This window comes from Rutidosis leptorrhynchoides, chromosome 7 (assembly GCF_046630445.1).
Source record: "Rutidosis leptorrhynchoides isolate AG116_Rl617_1_P2 chromosome 7, CSIRO_AGI_Rlap_v1, whole genome shotgun sequence".
NCBI classification, from domain to species: Eukaryota; Viridiplantae; Streptophyta; class Magnoliopsida; order Asterales; family Asteraceae; genus Rutidosis; species Rutidosis leptorrhynchoides.
The window spans coordinates 346,670,001-346,687,883 of NC_092339.1; the positions used below are offsets into that span (position 1 = coordinate 346,670,001).

The following is a 17,883-nucleotide window of genomic DNA, read 5'->3' on the forward strand; positions in this document are numbered from 1 at the left end:
TACAATGCATGTGTATAACCATGAAATAAAACAATCAACAATTATAATAAATATTCAAGCCATAACAAATAAATTCAAAATTTATAACAGTGATTTTTTTTTCCAGATCTTATTCGTGCGTCATGAGGTAATCAACAAAGTTGATTTTCAGAACCATAAAGGTTTTGACTGTTACCAATCCACCACAAAGCTAAATCTAAAAAAAATCACGCGACAATTAAGATGGTGTAAAAGCGGTTCGGATACCACTGATGGAAAATCGTATGTACTTTTACCAAAACAGATTAACGCAGGGGATAGTTAAAATAATAATCTTTTATTATTTTATGAACAAAATTTAACAAGATTAAATTTTCACTTATTTAATAAAACATGCATACGATTAATCTTTCTCAATGATCCAGTTACACCATAATAATTTTCATGAATATTAAAACAAAAGCGGAGTTAACGATATACCTTTCTTGGAGAAATTGATGAGACGGAGAGAAACTTACGATCAAAAGTATGACCGTCTCTTTGGATAGTCCACACTACACTTGAAACTACCGTCAATGGATGCTAGTCCAAACCCAAAGAAACAAATTAATATAATCAAATTATATTAATAAGCAATAGATAAATATTACTTCGTATTGATTTCGTTTCATAAACAAAATGGCATGTAGCTTTCTTGATCTTTGAGATGTAAGAAAAGGTTTTAATTTTGTTTGTTTTGTTACTCTGTACCAAAAACAAGAACCAATATATATATTTGAGGAGTACATATAAAAACAACTCGTGAACCTTTTTCAATTAACCTGTGAATTCAAATTAGAACGAATATATATCATAAAGTCGTATTTCTCAAATACTTCAGGGGTATATTATGTAACTTATAATTAATAATTTCTATCATGTCGCTTTCATGTAAATAGTAAATTAATTAATTTCGATTCATTTACTATTCATATGAATAGTAAATGAATTAATTTCGATTTACTATTTTGTTACTTGAGTAATATATATATATATATATATATATATATATATATATATATATATATATATATATATATATATATATATATATATATATATATATATATATATATATATATATATTATTTGACGTCTCGGTGTATATGTGTGTGACCCCGAAGGCTTAAATGAAGTTGGCCATATAGTTATATGTTGTACCTTGCACATTAATCCTACAGATGTGTGGCTGGATGGTACATCGAACAACTTGGAATCCATGTTCCCTCGCCTATTTGCGTGTGAAAGTTACAAGTTTGCATCTGTGTCGGATCGTATATCTAACTCAGAATGTGAGCCAATTGGTAGATGGAATTGGGTGTCAATGGTAAGGGGGAGAACAAAAGATGAGCTTGATAATCTGGACCTGTTGATAGATAACGCTCATGTCTTAAATAACGAAGGTAATAGTTGGAAATGGAAACTCAGTACCAACAATGTTCTTACGGTAACAAACTTGTCTTATATTATCGATCAAAAATTGCTTGGTGTTGCTGTAAGTACAGGGGGAATCAAATGGCTCTCTTGGGTTCCAGAAAAAGTGAATGTTTTCATGTGGAGGCTGAACAAAAATAAGCTTCCAACAACATCAAATCTAATTAATCGAGGTGTCATGACTTCAAATGGTGAATGCTCATTCCGTGGTGGAGATAAAGGAAACAAAGGATCATCTCTTCATTTTATGTCATTATGTAACTCCTTTATGACGCGGGCTTATCTCCTGGTGGAAGCAAAATGATAGAGTCCCAAATGGTGAGTTAAACGCGATCAACTCGGCTATTTATTTAACCAGGTCTAACTCCCTTAATTTGGTGAATTTGGCCACAAGATACACTTTGTTTTGATTGATTTGGCGATGGAGAAACGACTTAATCCACATCGATGATAGGCGAAGACTTGTCATATTAAAAGAAGACGTTTTGGCGAAAACAAAAATATTATTCCACCTTTAGATTTCGACTCGTAGCAAATTGGTTACTCGGGAATTTGAAGCTTGGAGAGCAGACCCAAATGGCGTTTTGGATGCTGGAGATTGAGTCTCTCATTGTTTTGTTATTTAGTGGTGTTATAATTGTTGTTTGAATTTTTTTTTTTGTTTTTTTTTTTTTTTTTGTTTTAGGAGTCTATTTATCATGTATCCATTTGCCCATTCCGTGTGGGCTATTGTTTCTTCTTGGGCCTTTGGTCTTGGTTTAACAATATTGAGCTTTTAAAAAAATAAATAAATAAATAAAAGACATCAGTTCTCATATTTTATTAATTAATCAATTAATAATTGTATTACAAATTTTTTAATAGATAAAAAAAACTATATAATATATATATGGTAAGTTTAGTCTAAAAAGGAAACAATATTTTGAATACAATTGTTACGCAAATTTATTGAGGTAAAAACTTAAACTTGAGGGGGCGTTTAACTCGACTATTATAAAACTGCCCTTGTTGCTCTATATATTAAACGGAGGATGATCACAACATTACCATCGTGTCAAAATAAATCAACACTTACGCTTTCAATTTTTGAAGACTGCAAAATGTGCAAGGTAAAACGCTTCTTATTTGAGCAATCACCAATAATCTAATTTTTTTTTTTTTTTTTTATGTTTTTTTTTATATATATATATTTTTTTGTATATCATCCTTAACGTTTAATTTTGTTTATAATCATAATCATAATGTTAATGATTGTTCGTATTCTATTTAGAAATTACTTCCATGGCACTTATAATATACAGTATGTTTAGGTTGATCTTTTGTTATTGTGTACGTGCCATATTATATTTATAATAATTAATTACACCCTCCGTCTCATTCCAATAGTCCACAGACAAAAAACACGCAGTTTTAGGAAATCCCACTAACTTCATTTCTCCACCAATGAAATATCTTCTCTCTCCAGATCCACCAATGAAATATCTTCTTTCCTTTCTATTTATAGAAGTGGACTATTAATTTGGGACATCCCAAAATAGAATACTGGACTATTGGAATGAAACGGAGGTAGTATATTATATATTATAGTTATGGTTTAAGGCTTGAATCTTTAATATTTAATCTTTAATGATGATTAAAGTCTAATCCTAATAGACTGCAGTAAGTTTTGGGTGTTATTAGCTTTTACCTTGAAACGAGTTATGATCTGAATTTCAGGTTAACGACGATTTTTCGATCATGAAAACTTCTCAAGAATCGATTAACATCGACGAAAGAACAATTTTCTTACATGAGCCCCTTCTTGATCATCATGCCGAACGAAATCAAGAAGAAAAAGGAACGTCGAGTGATCGGGGTGTGTTTAATCCCATGATCTGTTTCAGGACTATAATGGTGATGATGCAACTTCTAGAGAAGTTTTATTTCGACTCGACAAACTTTCAATCTTTTGCTGGACTCATGAGTTTGGCTTACTTTTGTTATTTGGGAGCATCTTTTATGAAGGAATTGAAGTGGTACTTGATTTTGACAGCTTCTTATTGTTTAATCCAAGGGTTTTGTATGATTTATTATGAGAATTTTGTTTACTATTCTTTATGGCCGAATCAAACAATATGGTTCGGGATTTTGGCAGATGTTTTGGTAGTTGGGCCTCTCATTCACCTATCCACGCCTTTAGATTAGCGAGCTCGATTTGCAATAGATGTAAACTGGTAACTGATCAATAGATTATGTTTTTGTTTGTGTTGTGTGTGTGGAGAGTGTAACACCACTTGATTTTGTTTTTATTAGTAATGATATGATATTAGGTACTTCGTATCTCATATTGTTAGGATATATTGTGTATATCATGTATAATGTGAAAGGATATCATGTACCTATACTTTCCTAATTCCTTTCACATTATATTACTCCGTAAGATATAGATAATATCGTTTATTATTGGTTTTTCTTTTTAGTTTCTGACATTCTGTATTAGTTTCTGACACTCTGTATTAGTTTAAGGCGGATTATGAACTTTTATGGTAGATAACATTCATTCTCTTGAAACAACAAGAAATGTGATCAGAAAATAAAATTAGAAAAATTGGGATACTACATAATGTCCGATTTGATACAGGGGATGTGTGAATTGATAATGGGTTAGATGAAATATAATTATATAAATGACCCACAAGCTTTGGTCATTTATAATGGGCCTGAAAGGCCCAACTTAGTCTGGACTTGGAAAGATATAAATTTTGAACCACTTTGATCCCGAGACATCGTTTGTGACCATCGATTCCCCTCTCATTAAAATACGAGTATATTTTTAAGTCTTATAAAAACTACATTTTCTATTATTGACACAAGATAATTACAATATGATTGGGTGAATTCGTCACACATTACACGTTGTAACTGGGTGTAATTGTGTAAACTAGGGATGACAATGAATCGAATATGGATCGGGTGATGCTGTAGCTATATTCATTTAGTTTTTGTTTATCCATATCCATATCCATATCCATTTAGTTTCAGGTCATTCGTCCATGTTCATATCCAGTAGATTAAACGGGTTAATGGATATCCAATGGATATTAAAAAAATGTTATAATATTTACTAATATGTGATTGAAACAAAAACGTAGTATATCAAATAATTGTAGCATGACATAATCAAATTCTATCCATAAATATGTGTACTATATGTCGAAGATATAACAAAAATTTGTTAAATTTACTATAAAACATAGATTATGAAAAATTAAATATGAAATTTGTAAGTTTACTTTGTTAGATATACATGTTTTATTGTAATATATTATAGTTATTTCATTATATGATTGAAAGGAAAAATGTAAATCTAACGGTAAATGAACTTGTAATAGTAAATATGTAAGCTTATATTTATATTCATGTATTTGTATATGTATTTCGAGTGGTAATGGATATATCTATGGATTAAACTTTTCATCCATGTCCATATACATATCCATTTAGGTTCATCCATATCCGTATCCATATCCATTTAGGTTCATCCATATCCATTACAAAGCGGGTGAATTGGGTGGATATTTACCGAATCGGGTGGCCATTGACATCCCTTGTGTAAACCACACTACCATAAATGCAATGATTTCTTCTTCTTAATGGGAGAGTTTTGTTTACATCCGGGCTTGATAATGGGTTGGATTTGGTTTTGTGAAATTGGTTAAAATGCCTCAATTTTAAAAAGTGTTTACCAATCTATAGTTAATATTAAAATTCTACAATGATGATGTCATTATTAGGCTAATTCTTTTGTTAAGAAAAAATCAAAAAAAATCTAAGCATGGTGGGTCACTAGTATACTTTAAAAAATTGTAAATACAAAAATGACCTCTGACCATGTACCACGCAGGCACGCATGGTGCGTGATGACCTGCACGTGATGCGTGTTACTGAGATAATCACAAAGACGACCTATTATCCTCACAAACATAATCTAACACGTTTTCTACTCAGTTTTGCAAAATTGATAATAAATAATAATTTTAATATCAATCAAGACAAGATTATACATGGATAATTGCTTCGTTAGTTAATCCAATGTATGTTGCCATTATCACATTATCACATCAGACGCTACAAAATTGTAAACTCTGTTGTGATATCATAAAAGTTATGATCATATGGCCGACAATTTATTCTATATCTTTATCAATCCACCAAGTAAAAGACAAATATGAAATCTTGTGAGTAGATTTTATACAGTAAAGTTTAGTATTATAAATACCAATTGAAATGTAAGGATATGATGCGCCGATACTTTCATAATAGAAATTATTTTCTATTTCTCTTCTTTATTCTTTGTTCATATTTATTAGTAAGAAGCCTTGTTGCTAAGAATAGACCACTAAATGTAGTTATAAACTACTAGGTTTATAACACGTTATCAGTACGAAGTGCTCCGTATAATCAAGATTTATCTAAGCAAGCACAAGTCACTAATCAAGGTAAGAAATTCTTTAACGATATCTTCTATTATTTATTAGTAAGGTAAATATTATTATCATCATAAGTAAAATTATATTTATGTAATCTAACTTTTATTAACTTCACTAACATTTATATTTATGTTATTTAAGTTATATATGGTCGGTTATACCGCCCGAATTATATTTCTGTAAACTAACTTTTATTAACTTCACTAACATTTATATTTATGTTATTTAAGTTATATATGGTCGGTTATACCGCTTGAATTGTATATGGTCGACACTGTCGCCTAAGTATAATTTATGTTTACTAACATTACATTTATGTTATTTAACTCTTATTAACTTCACTAACATTTATATTATTGTTATCTAACATTTATTTATGATTACTTATGCAACTACTAATCATTATTTATTTCATGCATACTAATGTTTATTCTTAAATTTATTATTAATATGTTTATTCTCTTAATCTTTGTATTTATACTAAATGTATTTATAGTAGTCATATTTATACTAATTATATTCTTTTATTAAAATTATTATTAATACAACGAGTACATAGCAGTCGTTAACGCCAACTAACGACATTACAACGGTCATATATACATAACGGTTGTTAACGTCAACTGGCGACGTTACAACGACTATATTTTTCAAATATAAAATAAACATCTCCGTTTTCACATTTTCACAAATCAATCTTCATTTTCTCATATTACCACTCTCAAAAAGTTTTTTTTTTGTAAAGATGATTCACACAAGGATGATTTTTCCTATTGTATTGGTCATACTAACTATCATCATTGTTGCTACTATACCACCGGGTGAACCTATATTCTATCCTGCCCTTGTGGTTTTATCATTTGTAATCATGCCATTATTCTGTTGTTTGCTACTTATGAATTTAAAATAATTTTAATTTTATTTTTTTATTTGTCTATGAATAGAAGTTGATTATGATTATGATTTATGTTGTTCATCTTTTTGATAATAGAAAATGTCGAATTTGAAAAAGGCTTAAATTTGCTCCTTTAGAATCAAGTGGGAACAACTACTTAACATGGGTTATGAATGTAGAAAAACATCTCGAATCAATCGGTATTTTAGAAACCCTGAATGAAAATAACAATTGTTCTGAACAAGAGAAAGCAATAGCAAGTATTTTTCTAAGCAAACATATTGACGAGTCCTTAGAATCTACATATTATATGATCTAAGATCCAAGTGTATTATGAAAAATACTCAAAGATAGATACGATATTAATTATCAAGAAATAACGGTGATCCATGAACGAATAAAAATTAAAGATGTTAGTAGACGCTCTTATAAGAATCCCGGAGATTCTTATTAATGATCTGGTAACGTGGATCATCAGTCTAGTATTTCTTGAATGCATGAACATCTTGTTTAGCTCTACAAATAAGTCCCAAAAGAAAAGAAAACGATAGTGAATTTGTTGAAAAATCTTGATTAAATAAACCCTGAGCTACCTTGTCCCTACATGTTTCGCATGTGAACTAACTTAACAAAAGATGATAACATTAAGGAAATACGTATCCTACACGTTTTAAAAAACGCGAGTTAAATTTTTGATCAAATCATAAGAACCATTTGCTAAGTTTACTCTAATGTCACCCATAACCGATGTCATAGTTATATGTGTATATAAATAAAATCGCGTTTAAAACTGAATTCATTCGTATAACTTTTCTCAAATATTATATAACACAAACAAAGATATTTACGGTCAAAGTTAAAAAAGAAAGACTTTGAAAGTCAAATGTAGACATTTATAATAAGCCGAAGAGAGTATATGGTCTTGATTTTTTATTTGAATATGATGAAGGTTTGAAGGTTTTGGTTGAAGGTATATGTGTTTGGTGTTTGAAGGTTTGAAGGTGGAGGGAAAACATTCATAATATTCATAGGATCTCCTTCGTTTTGTTGAAGGTTAGGCTCTGATACCAATTGATAGGACCCTTGACACATGAATATCAATGAATGTGAAGATTAGCCATTAAGATTGAGAGAGAAAGTCAATCAGTCAAGATTGACTTTCCATGGCTCTCTTGAAAATCTCTACATAACAGTGGCTAAGCTTAGCTAATCTAGGGAGTCTTGGATCCTTTATATAGACTCGTATAAAGGATCCTCCCTAAGGCTAGGGAAACACGTTTTACTCCTTCTCGGGTACCTATCAATCTCTGCCATGATATCGTTAGTTGCTACGTATAAATGCAAGCTTAATTATTGTGAGTAAGCCTATTGAGAGTAACGTCTCTGTCCAGGTGACATCTGGTCAATGGATACATAATAATGATTTAACGACACGAACGGATAAAGTGTTATGGGGTAAACTTTGTATAGTCTCGATATCATACACCATATCATTACTTTTGAATCGATATGTCTATATCAAAATGCTTTTAAACTGAATCTTGTGGTCTAATAACTTGGTTACCATTGATAAATCTTTAAACTTCACCAACCTTTTTGGTTGACACTTTTAGCATGTTTTGTCTCAGGTGACTGCTAGCTTTTGTGCTACTTGGTGAATTGATTGCTGCCTACTTGGAGTCCTCATTTTACCTTCATTAAACATTTAAATTTTATATAACAATGTAAACAATTATTTATTTCCGATGCAATACAATTTATAAAACATCTCATTTAGAGTCGTTCTCGTTTATTACACTTGTGTTATGGTATTGGTTAGTCACATTTACCCCCGGTCCCATTTGGGGTGTGACAGTTAGGCAAAATATTGCAATTCGAATGAAAAGCATGCGCCAAATTAGCATCAAGAGATGGGGTACGAGTGGCATATGAGTGCAAATCAGGGCACGCTGATGCATAATGGCCATCGGTTCGGCACAGTTGGCAATCAGGAATGCGTTCACAAAAAGAGTTAATTTGGCCACGACCACGAAAAGAGCTACTAGTGCCACGACCACGTGAGGCAGAAGGCGAGTCACGTGGGCTGTAATTTTCACTAGTACTGTAAGAGGAAGCATTAAACGCAGCTTGAGTATGAGAAGCTGGTTGGACTGAATTGAGAAACAATTCATGACTCTCAGCTTGTGATAACAAATCATGAAAAGTGGGGCGTGGTTTAATCGCTCGATGGGTGGTAGAAAAGGTTTCGAACGATGAACCCAAATCACACAGGAACCAATGACTTTTATCTGTGTCTTCAACTGGATGACCAATTGCATTGAGTTGGTCACTCAAAGCTTTAAACTTTCGGCTATAATCACTGACAGAAGAGGTGCCTTTTTGTAGTTGACGCAAGGAGTCCCGAAGAGTGTGCGTTCGATCCAACGAATCATGTCGATAGAATTGTTCAAGTACAACCCAAACCTCTAAGCTTATTTCAAGACCTAAAATAATAGCCATGGATTCTTCAGATAAGGAGGATTGTTGAATGATGAGAGCACGTCGATCTTACTGTTGCCATTTAAGGAAATCAGGATTAGGAGAAGCAGCGTCTCCGGTGACTATTTGAGCAGGTGGCGGTTTTGTAGTTCCCTCAACATAACCGGTGAGGTTTTGGTATGCAAGAAGAGGGGTAAGTTGATGACGCCATAAGAGATAATTAGTAGAATTGAGTTTGATAGTGAGTATGTGTAAGATGGTATTGAGAGAAAGAGAACCATCGTTTAGGTTTGAGGTTGTAGCAGCCATAGATAGTCAATAGGCAGAAGGTGTTTACAAAAAAGAAAAGGACCGATATAGTTGATGCCATATAATGAATATTTTCCACTCCCTTTTAGGGTTTACAATGCAGGTATTTATAAGCATTAGAATTACATATACATGGAATTAAATCTACAAATAATTTAGCTATTCTTGCTCTCCAAGATGACTTGTTGACCAAGTCCAATCTTATCCGTCAATAAATACCTAGCAGTAACACGCATCCTTGAATATTGTGAGGGAAAGTAAAACCCTGGCGGGATTCGAACCTGGGTCACCTGCATGAAAACCTCAAAGTTCAAAATCCATTGATGCTACTCGGGCAAGCACGTTGGTGGTAAGTAAAAAAATCTTATAACTCGTGTATTCGATTAAAAAAAAAATCACAAGAAAATACAGAGTACCCTATTAGAATGTATACACATCAATAAAAAACCCGATTAGAAACCCCTCATTGTAAAAATAGTAAAAATTACAGCTAACTAGTTGTGTCGTATAATTAAGATATATACGTGTATGGTATAAGTATTGTAGATGTTTGTTGTCATATGGTAGAAGAAGTGTCAGACAGGTTGGACCAAGGTCCAAGTGAGACCACCTCAAGAGTCACCCTATCATCAATCATCTTTAAACAACATTACTATTCATAAACACACCCTACTCTCATTTTCTCAATTTCCTCGCACAGTATGAGATTTCCTTAGATGCTCTTACTTTCATTCAACGGTAATAGTAACAAATGTAGCTTATTTTTCTGAATTTATTGACTTATTTAAGTCTATGTGAATTAATCATTGTAAGATATGATTATGATAACAATTGATAACAACTAATTAGAATGGAATATTTTAATTTTATATGAGTGTTTGTTTTAATATGTGGCAACTAGTATTCGTTGTATGTAGGGAAAGAATTATTATACATGATGTTCATGTGTATGATGCATCTACTTCATTGATTGATTTTATTTATTCTTTTGGTAGGGCGGAAAACTCTAGAGAATAATCGGGTAGTCGTCTTCGGCTATCGAATTTTTTAGTATAATTATATGTGTGTAGTAGAAAAATAAAAATATACGTAATTTGTTAACTAAGCACATCTTTTTTTACACGCATGTCACCATTCACCAATGAAAGAATTGATGATTCAATACCATTACAAAATCGCACTTCAAAACAATACTCAGTCGATTGAATTAAATCAACAAGCCGAAAAGATAACAAAACAAAACTTCACAAAGTATGAATCACTCAACTCACAAGAACAAAGATTAATAGCAGAAAACTATCATCCAAACACAACTCTCAATTACAAGCTAATCCACCAATTTAATGGATTCAGAAACGGAAAATCCTAAATCACCAATGAAGAGATAAGAGAAGAGAAAAGAAGACAAAGTGATGATATGTGATTATAATTAAGGAGGCGCTTGGTTGGTGGTTTTATGGGATAAGTAATGTAGTGACCCGAACTTTTCCATGTTTATATATATTAAATGAAATTGATATTTATATGATTAAGTGTTTTCAACATATTAAGCAATCAAACTTGCTAAGACTTGATTAATTGAAATAGGTTTCATATAGACAATTGACCACCCAAGTTGACCGGTGATTCACGAACGTTAAAACTTGTAAAAACTATATGATGTCATATTTATGGATACATATATAGTTAACATCATATTATGATAAGTAAACATATCATTAGATATATTTAACAATGAACTACATATGTAAAAACAAGACTACTAACTTAAGGATTTCGAAACGAGGCATATATGTAACGATTATCGTTGTAACAACATTTAAATGTATATGTATCATATTAAGATATATTAATACATCATAATATCATGATAATGTAATAATTTAATATCTCATTAGATATAATAAACAATAGGTTAACAATATTTAACAAGATCGTTAACTTAAAGGTTTCAAAACAACACTTACATGTAACGACTAACGATGACTTAACGACTCAGTTAAAACGTATATACATGTAGTGTTTTAATATGTATTCATACACTTTTAAAAGACTTCAAGAAACTTATCAAAGTACTTCTAGTTAACAAAAATGCTTACGATTACATCCTCATTCATTTTCATCAACAATTCTACTCGTATGCACTCGTATTTGTACTTGTACAATACACAGCTTCTAAATGTATTTATTATTGGTATATACACTCCAATGATCAGCTCTTAGCAGACCATGTGAGTCACCTAACCATGTGGGAACCATCATTTAACATCTAGCATGAAATATCTCACAAAATTACAAACTAATGGAGCCTATATGGAGACTAACAATTCACGTGAAGTAGAGGTACCACAAACACTTTCATTTTGCAATTTTCTTGAATCAAACTACTCTATCTCAAGTGTTCTTCCTTTGTTCTAAGTGTTCTTCATCATCTTCAACAAAATCTAGCTCAATCTAGTTCATAAATCTATACATAAATCAAGTTATAAAACAACTACTCAAGAACACACCAACAACACTTCTAAGTTTGATAACTTACTTCCAATCTTGCAAATCCACTTTGAGTGATCATCCAACCTCAAGAAATCTTTCTTATTTACAGTAAGATATCTTTCTAATATAAGGTAATACTCATATTCAAACTTTGATTCAATTTCTATAACTTTAACAATCTAATTTCGAGTGAAAATCTTACTTGAACTTGTTTTCGTGTCATGATTTTGCTTCAAGAACTTTCAAGCCATCCAAGGATCCTTTGAAGCTAGATCTATTTTTCTCATTTCCAGTAGGTTTATCCACAAAACCTGAGGTAGTAATGATGTTCATAACATCATTCGATTCATATATATAAAACTACCTTATTCGAAGGTTTAAACTTGTAATCACTAGAACATAGTTTAGTTAATTCTAAACTTGTTCGCAAATAAAAGTTAATCCTTCTAAATTTACTTTTAAAATCAACTAAACACATGTTCTATATCTATATGATATGCTAACTTAATGATTTAAAACCTGAAAACATGAAAAACACCGTAAAACCGGATATACGCCGCCGTAGTAACACCGCAGGCTGTTTTGGGTTAGTTAATTAAAAACTATGATAAACTTTGATTTAAAAGTTGTTCTTCTGGGAAAATGATTTTTCTTATGAACATGAAACTATATCCAAAAATCATGGTTAAACTCAAAGTAGAAGTTTGTTTTCCAAAATGGTCATCTAGACGTCGTTCTTTCGACTGAAATGACTACCTTTACAAAAATGACTTGTAACCTGTATTTTGCACTATAAACTTGTAGCGACCCCGACAAATCGTCAAGTAACGGCGTCGACTACGTAGGTCCCATTACATGGTCATAAGTCTTTAAGAGAACGTTTGACCAAAATATGTCGCATTCATTTCAATGTAAAAGGGTGTTTCAAGTTTACAAAAAGAAGTTCGACGGCTAGTTACATTACAATGTTAAACGTACAATTGAAACCTATGCGACACAATTTAAAAGTAGCCAAAAAGATGCTCCAAATATGCATGTATACTCGACATCCAAGCAAGTATCAAAAGAGTGCGGAAGCATGTATCACTTAAGCATTCAAAACCTGAGAAAAACATAGAAGAATCTGTCAACGAAAACGTTGGTGAAATCATAGGTTTAGTAAATGAGTATGTAAGTAAAATAAGTTGAACCACAAGTTATAGTATAAGTCGATTTTCCGAATCGTTTGAATTCCATAAGTATTGTTGTTTACCGAGCACCCAATTATCAAAGCTTAACCGTATCATTTACCTCAGCATAAAAGTGTTAGAACATACACCGTACCAGAATATATTTCATTCGCTTAACGGTAGAGAACCGTCCGAATGAGGGTTAGTCAAACCCGTATGGATCCACACAACATAGTCTCGCTTACACCATCTGATGTAATTAATGATAATTGAATTGAGGGTTTTCGTTCAAACTCGTCCGTATCTTTGTATTCGTATTCGTGTTCGATGTATAAAAGTATGAAAGGTATATATACATATGAAATGTATATAAGCATGTAACGTATATGTTTCTCAGCCCACGATTTAAAAATATAAAAGTTGTTGAAAAAGTGGGACTATGATCTCACCTCGAGTGCACGAGTATAAAAGTACTTCACAAAGTAAACGTGTGCATGAAAGTTGCTTAGCCTTGACCTAAACAAGTAAGTTGTATCAATTTACCGGTTACGACACAAGGTCGGGTGAAATGTGCTCAATTAGTCCTATGGCTCGTTACGACTCGAATAAATAGCATGTGAATCACGTTATCAAGTTTCATGCAAGAATCAAGTATAAAATAAGATTAGAACGATTGCATAAGTATTTTGTTAAGTTTGACTAAAAGTCAAACTTGGTCAAAGTCAACGAAAAAGTCAATGGGGTCGGGTCGGGTCCCGAACTATTTTCCTAAGCTTAGAAATCATATATGAGCATGTTAGAACAAGTTACATGTGAATCGGAGGTGCGTAGCATAGCAAACATTATTCAAAAATCGACAAAGTTGGACAGACCACATTGGCGCGCCGCGCCATTACCTGTGCACAGAATTCTGGCAGTTTTCACACTCAAGCACGAATCCAACTTCAAATACCCATAAATCCTAAATCGTAAACATCCAAAACAAGTATTTTATATCGTTGGAAAGGTATTTTGACAAGGAATACAACTAACTACTTTTCACCAAGCAAAAACATCAATTACAATAACCAAAAACTCGTCAATTGATCAATAAAGGTTTATTTTCAAAGTGCAAGTTCATCAAATGCATTTTAAGTTTCGGGAATCCAATTCACACATATGATATGCCGTTTTGAAGGTAATGAAACGTGCATTACAACTAAACACTTACTAACAACATTTCATGGCATCCAAAGTATCAAAAGTTCATTTCAAGTTCATCAAACCCTAATCAAGAATCACAAAATCAATAATCATGTTAACGCAAGGTTTTCATATCATCCAACATACCAAAACGAAACTAACGATGCTAGTAACACTTTTAACACAATGGGTTTAACATCTAACAACATTTAATCAATCAAAATCAAAGATTAAACTAACCCATTTCAAGTGTTCATGCTAGTTACACCAAATAACAAGATCGAGCATACAAATTACATACACGACATCACAATGAGCCATAGACACTAACTAACATCATTTCAAGTCAAAAACACGAATTTAGAGAAATCTAGAGTTTTAGAAATGTTACCTAAACGAGATGAAATTGGTACCAAAATGTAGAGGATGAAGAGAGGATCACGAATATGTAATTTGTTTTGATGTTGGCCTCCTAGATCGAATTTAGATGATGATTGAATGTATTGGGTGTTATGGTTGTTCTTGCAACTAGAGAGAAAAGGAGGAGAAAGGAGGTGGAAGGTGGATGGAAATGAATGGATGAGAATGGTGGGTTGACTAGTTGACCTAGTCAACTAGTTTGCCCACTTGACAACTTTGGTCCCTCAAGTTTCAAAGCGGGTGCGTGAATTAACCGAACGAATATTTTAAAAACGCTAAAGTAACCGAGAGATGTTAAAATTAAATAACAGAAATATTAAGAACGTTAGTTAACGAAAACTACGAATTTAAATAACGAAAGATATTATTAAAAAAAAAGATAGTGTTAAAAATAAATTTCAACGGAAAAACGCGGGATGTTACATTACCTACACCTTAAAAGAAATTTCGTCCCGAAATTTAGTTGGAAGTAATAGTCGATGTCTCTTACTCGAGACCTTACGTTGTCAATGCTATGAATAAGTGAAGATACGTCCTTGGGCATTCTCATGAACTTTGACATTCGGGATTTCACGTTGTATTAAGGCTTGATTTTACGATCCACAATTTCAACCGGTTTTCCCACGAAGGGGAGTTTGTCATCAATAGTAAGTTTATCTAGAAGGATAGCACGTTCCTGTTACGCAGGATACGTCTTTAAGTTTGTTACACGAAATGTAAGGTAAACGGAAATCTTAATTGAGTCAGGAGACCTATACGGTAGGAGGCGGTTCCAATACGCCCCCAAGATTTTAGAAGGATCAATATTGCGGATATAGCTTCCCTTGATTTCCCGAACGGATTACACCTTTCCAAGGTGCGGTTTTTCAATATTACACAATTTCTGGCTGGGAATTTGGAAGGTTTATGTCTAACATTGGTATAGTCCTTTTTGGCGACTACGGGCCGTCTAGAGCCCTTCTCGAACATGAACTATCTCAACGGTCATTTCTTGAATGATTTCGGATTCGGTGATTTGCTTGCCACATGCTTTGGTCCAACGAATAGGGGTATGACATTTGCGGTCATATAGGGTTTCGGAAGTGCGGCGTTAATACACGAATGGTAACTGTTGTGTGAGAGGAGACAACTAAAGGCAACAATACATGTTTGTAACATGTCTTTCCAAGATGTGAAACGTACATTTGTTTGGTCCGTTGGTTGTGGATGATACATGGTACTCATGTTTAAACGTGTCTCTAAGGCTTCTTGTAACACTAGAAGTGAAACGAGTATTGTGATCCGAGATAGTCGACAATGGTACACCGTGTTGGAACAGAATTAAGATATGTTTGAACAAGCTAGTTAGGGTTTGAAAACGTTCGTTGGAACAAGTTTCTTACCGGCTACAGAGAACATTTATTTATTTTTTTTTTTTCAGGGCTATTCACCCTCGTGGTGAATACTAGTAATACATGATGAGTCTCTCTCTCCATTGAGAAAGTATATAAAAGGTTTCCTTATACAAAAGTACAAGCAAAAGGACAGGAGTGGAATGAGAACTTAGAATAGGATGAGCTCACATCCTGAGGTAGCCATATCGCGCATCTAGTGGTCAAATGTTGAGACCTGGTGGGAAAACGAGATAGAACACATAGTTGTATAGTTCGGGGTTGAGTAGTAGTTGTCCGTATCAGGAGCATTAGGACGATAAGTCAAAGAGAAAGGAAGTATCCTTGGATTGTGTGTTATCTTGGGTCCCAGTAATATCAGACGGTCATAGTGAAATAACAGTGTTATGTAACGTGGTACGTGGTGATGAGAAGATTGATCGGATCCATAATTAAGTATTCCAATCGTTCGTGCAAAAATAACGAATTTCAGTTTCCTTGATTTCGAGTCGAGGGAGTATGTCTTTCGGGCGTTCGAGTAGAAATATTTCCATATTTGAATTTCATTGTGTTAAATGAATTTAGTTAGTAAGGTTGGGGTGAATAATCGCGTTAAAAGTTCGGACACAGAGAGGTTTAGTCCTTTCCTGGGGGGGTTAACGGGGTTAAAGGACGAGTAACACGAGAAAAAGTCGAAAATGAATCTGCGGTAATAATCGGCGAGATCTAAGATTTTACGAGTACAAGTCAGAGTCGTGAGGGTTTCCCGATTACGTGTGGCTTCGATTGCAAGATTTATTGTAATACCCTGACCACTAACAACATGGTCTAGAAATTGGACTTTGTTTAACCAAAGTTCACACTTGGAGATTTTGGTATATAGTTGCTCTTTCCTCAAGAGTTCAAGCGTAAGACAAAGATGTTGTTCGTTTTCTTCTTTGCTTGAATTGAATAGGTTAGAACATCACATATGAATATGATGACAGATCTGTCTAGATAAGTTTACATATGTAGCGACCCATCTGGCCCATCAGGCCCATGAGTACGGAGGAAGCCTTTGTTAAACTGAACGACACTATAAGAAATTCATAACTATCGTAACGAATTTTGAAAACCGTTTTGGAGATAACCGGAATGGGGGTCGATTTTGGAATACACACGGAATTCTTGTGATTGATCAAGAGGTCATCGGTACGGGAAAGGGAATATCGGTTCTTAACCGAAAATTATTTAGTTCACGATAATCTATACACATGTAAGGGATCATTTTCTTCTTAACGAATAGGTTTTGAGTCCCCTAGTTCTATAGGTGTCAAGTCAAAATTCAAATTCTCCACCCAAAAAGTTTAACGTAATAGTTTTCCGTCGGTCACCTGAATGGCATAGGTAGTGTCTAGGGGATATGGTGGTGTGCAAAGAGTACGAGTCAAGGCCTTGGTTATAAAACGTCTAACGGTACCCGAATTGAATAAACATGAAATATAAGGGTTGTTGAGAAGAAACGTACCCGTGACTAGTTGTCATCTCGGGCTTCCTCGGTGTTAATGTTGAAAGCTCGGCCGCGTGTATTGGGGTTTGTCTTCTTTTCCGGGCACGCATTCTTAAAATGACCCGGTTGGCCACATTCGAAACAAACGCCCGTCCGG

At 33.3% G+C, this 17,883-nt stretch overlaps 1 protein-coding gene across 1 annotated transcript; it reads left to right on the forward strand.

The window, feature by feature from the left end:
* The first annotated feature begins 1,237 nt into the window (after nt 1-1,237).
* Nucleotides 1,238-1,756, forward strand: LOC139860390 (uncharacterized). Its single transcript, XM_071849152.1, has one exon. It carries the CDS (start codon nt 1,238-1,240, stop codon nt 1,754-1,756), a length of 519 nt encoding a protein of 172 aa, XP_071705253.1.
* Nucleotides 1,757-17,883: the final 16,127 nt, after the last annotated feature.

Excerpts from the sequence above, each read along its gene's own strand:
- LOC139860390 (XM_071849152.1), top strand. The coding sequence starts at position 1,238 with ATGTTCCCTCGCCTATTTGCGTGTGAAAGTTACAAGTTTGCATCTGTG.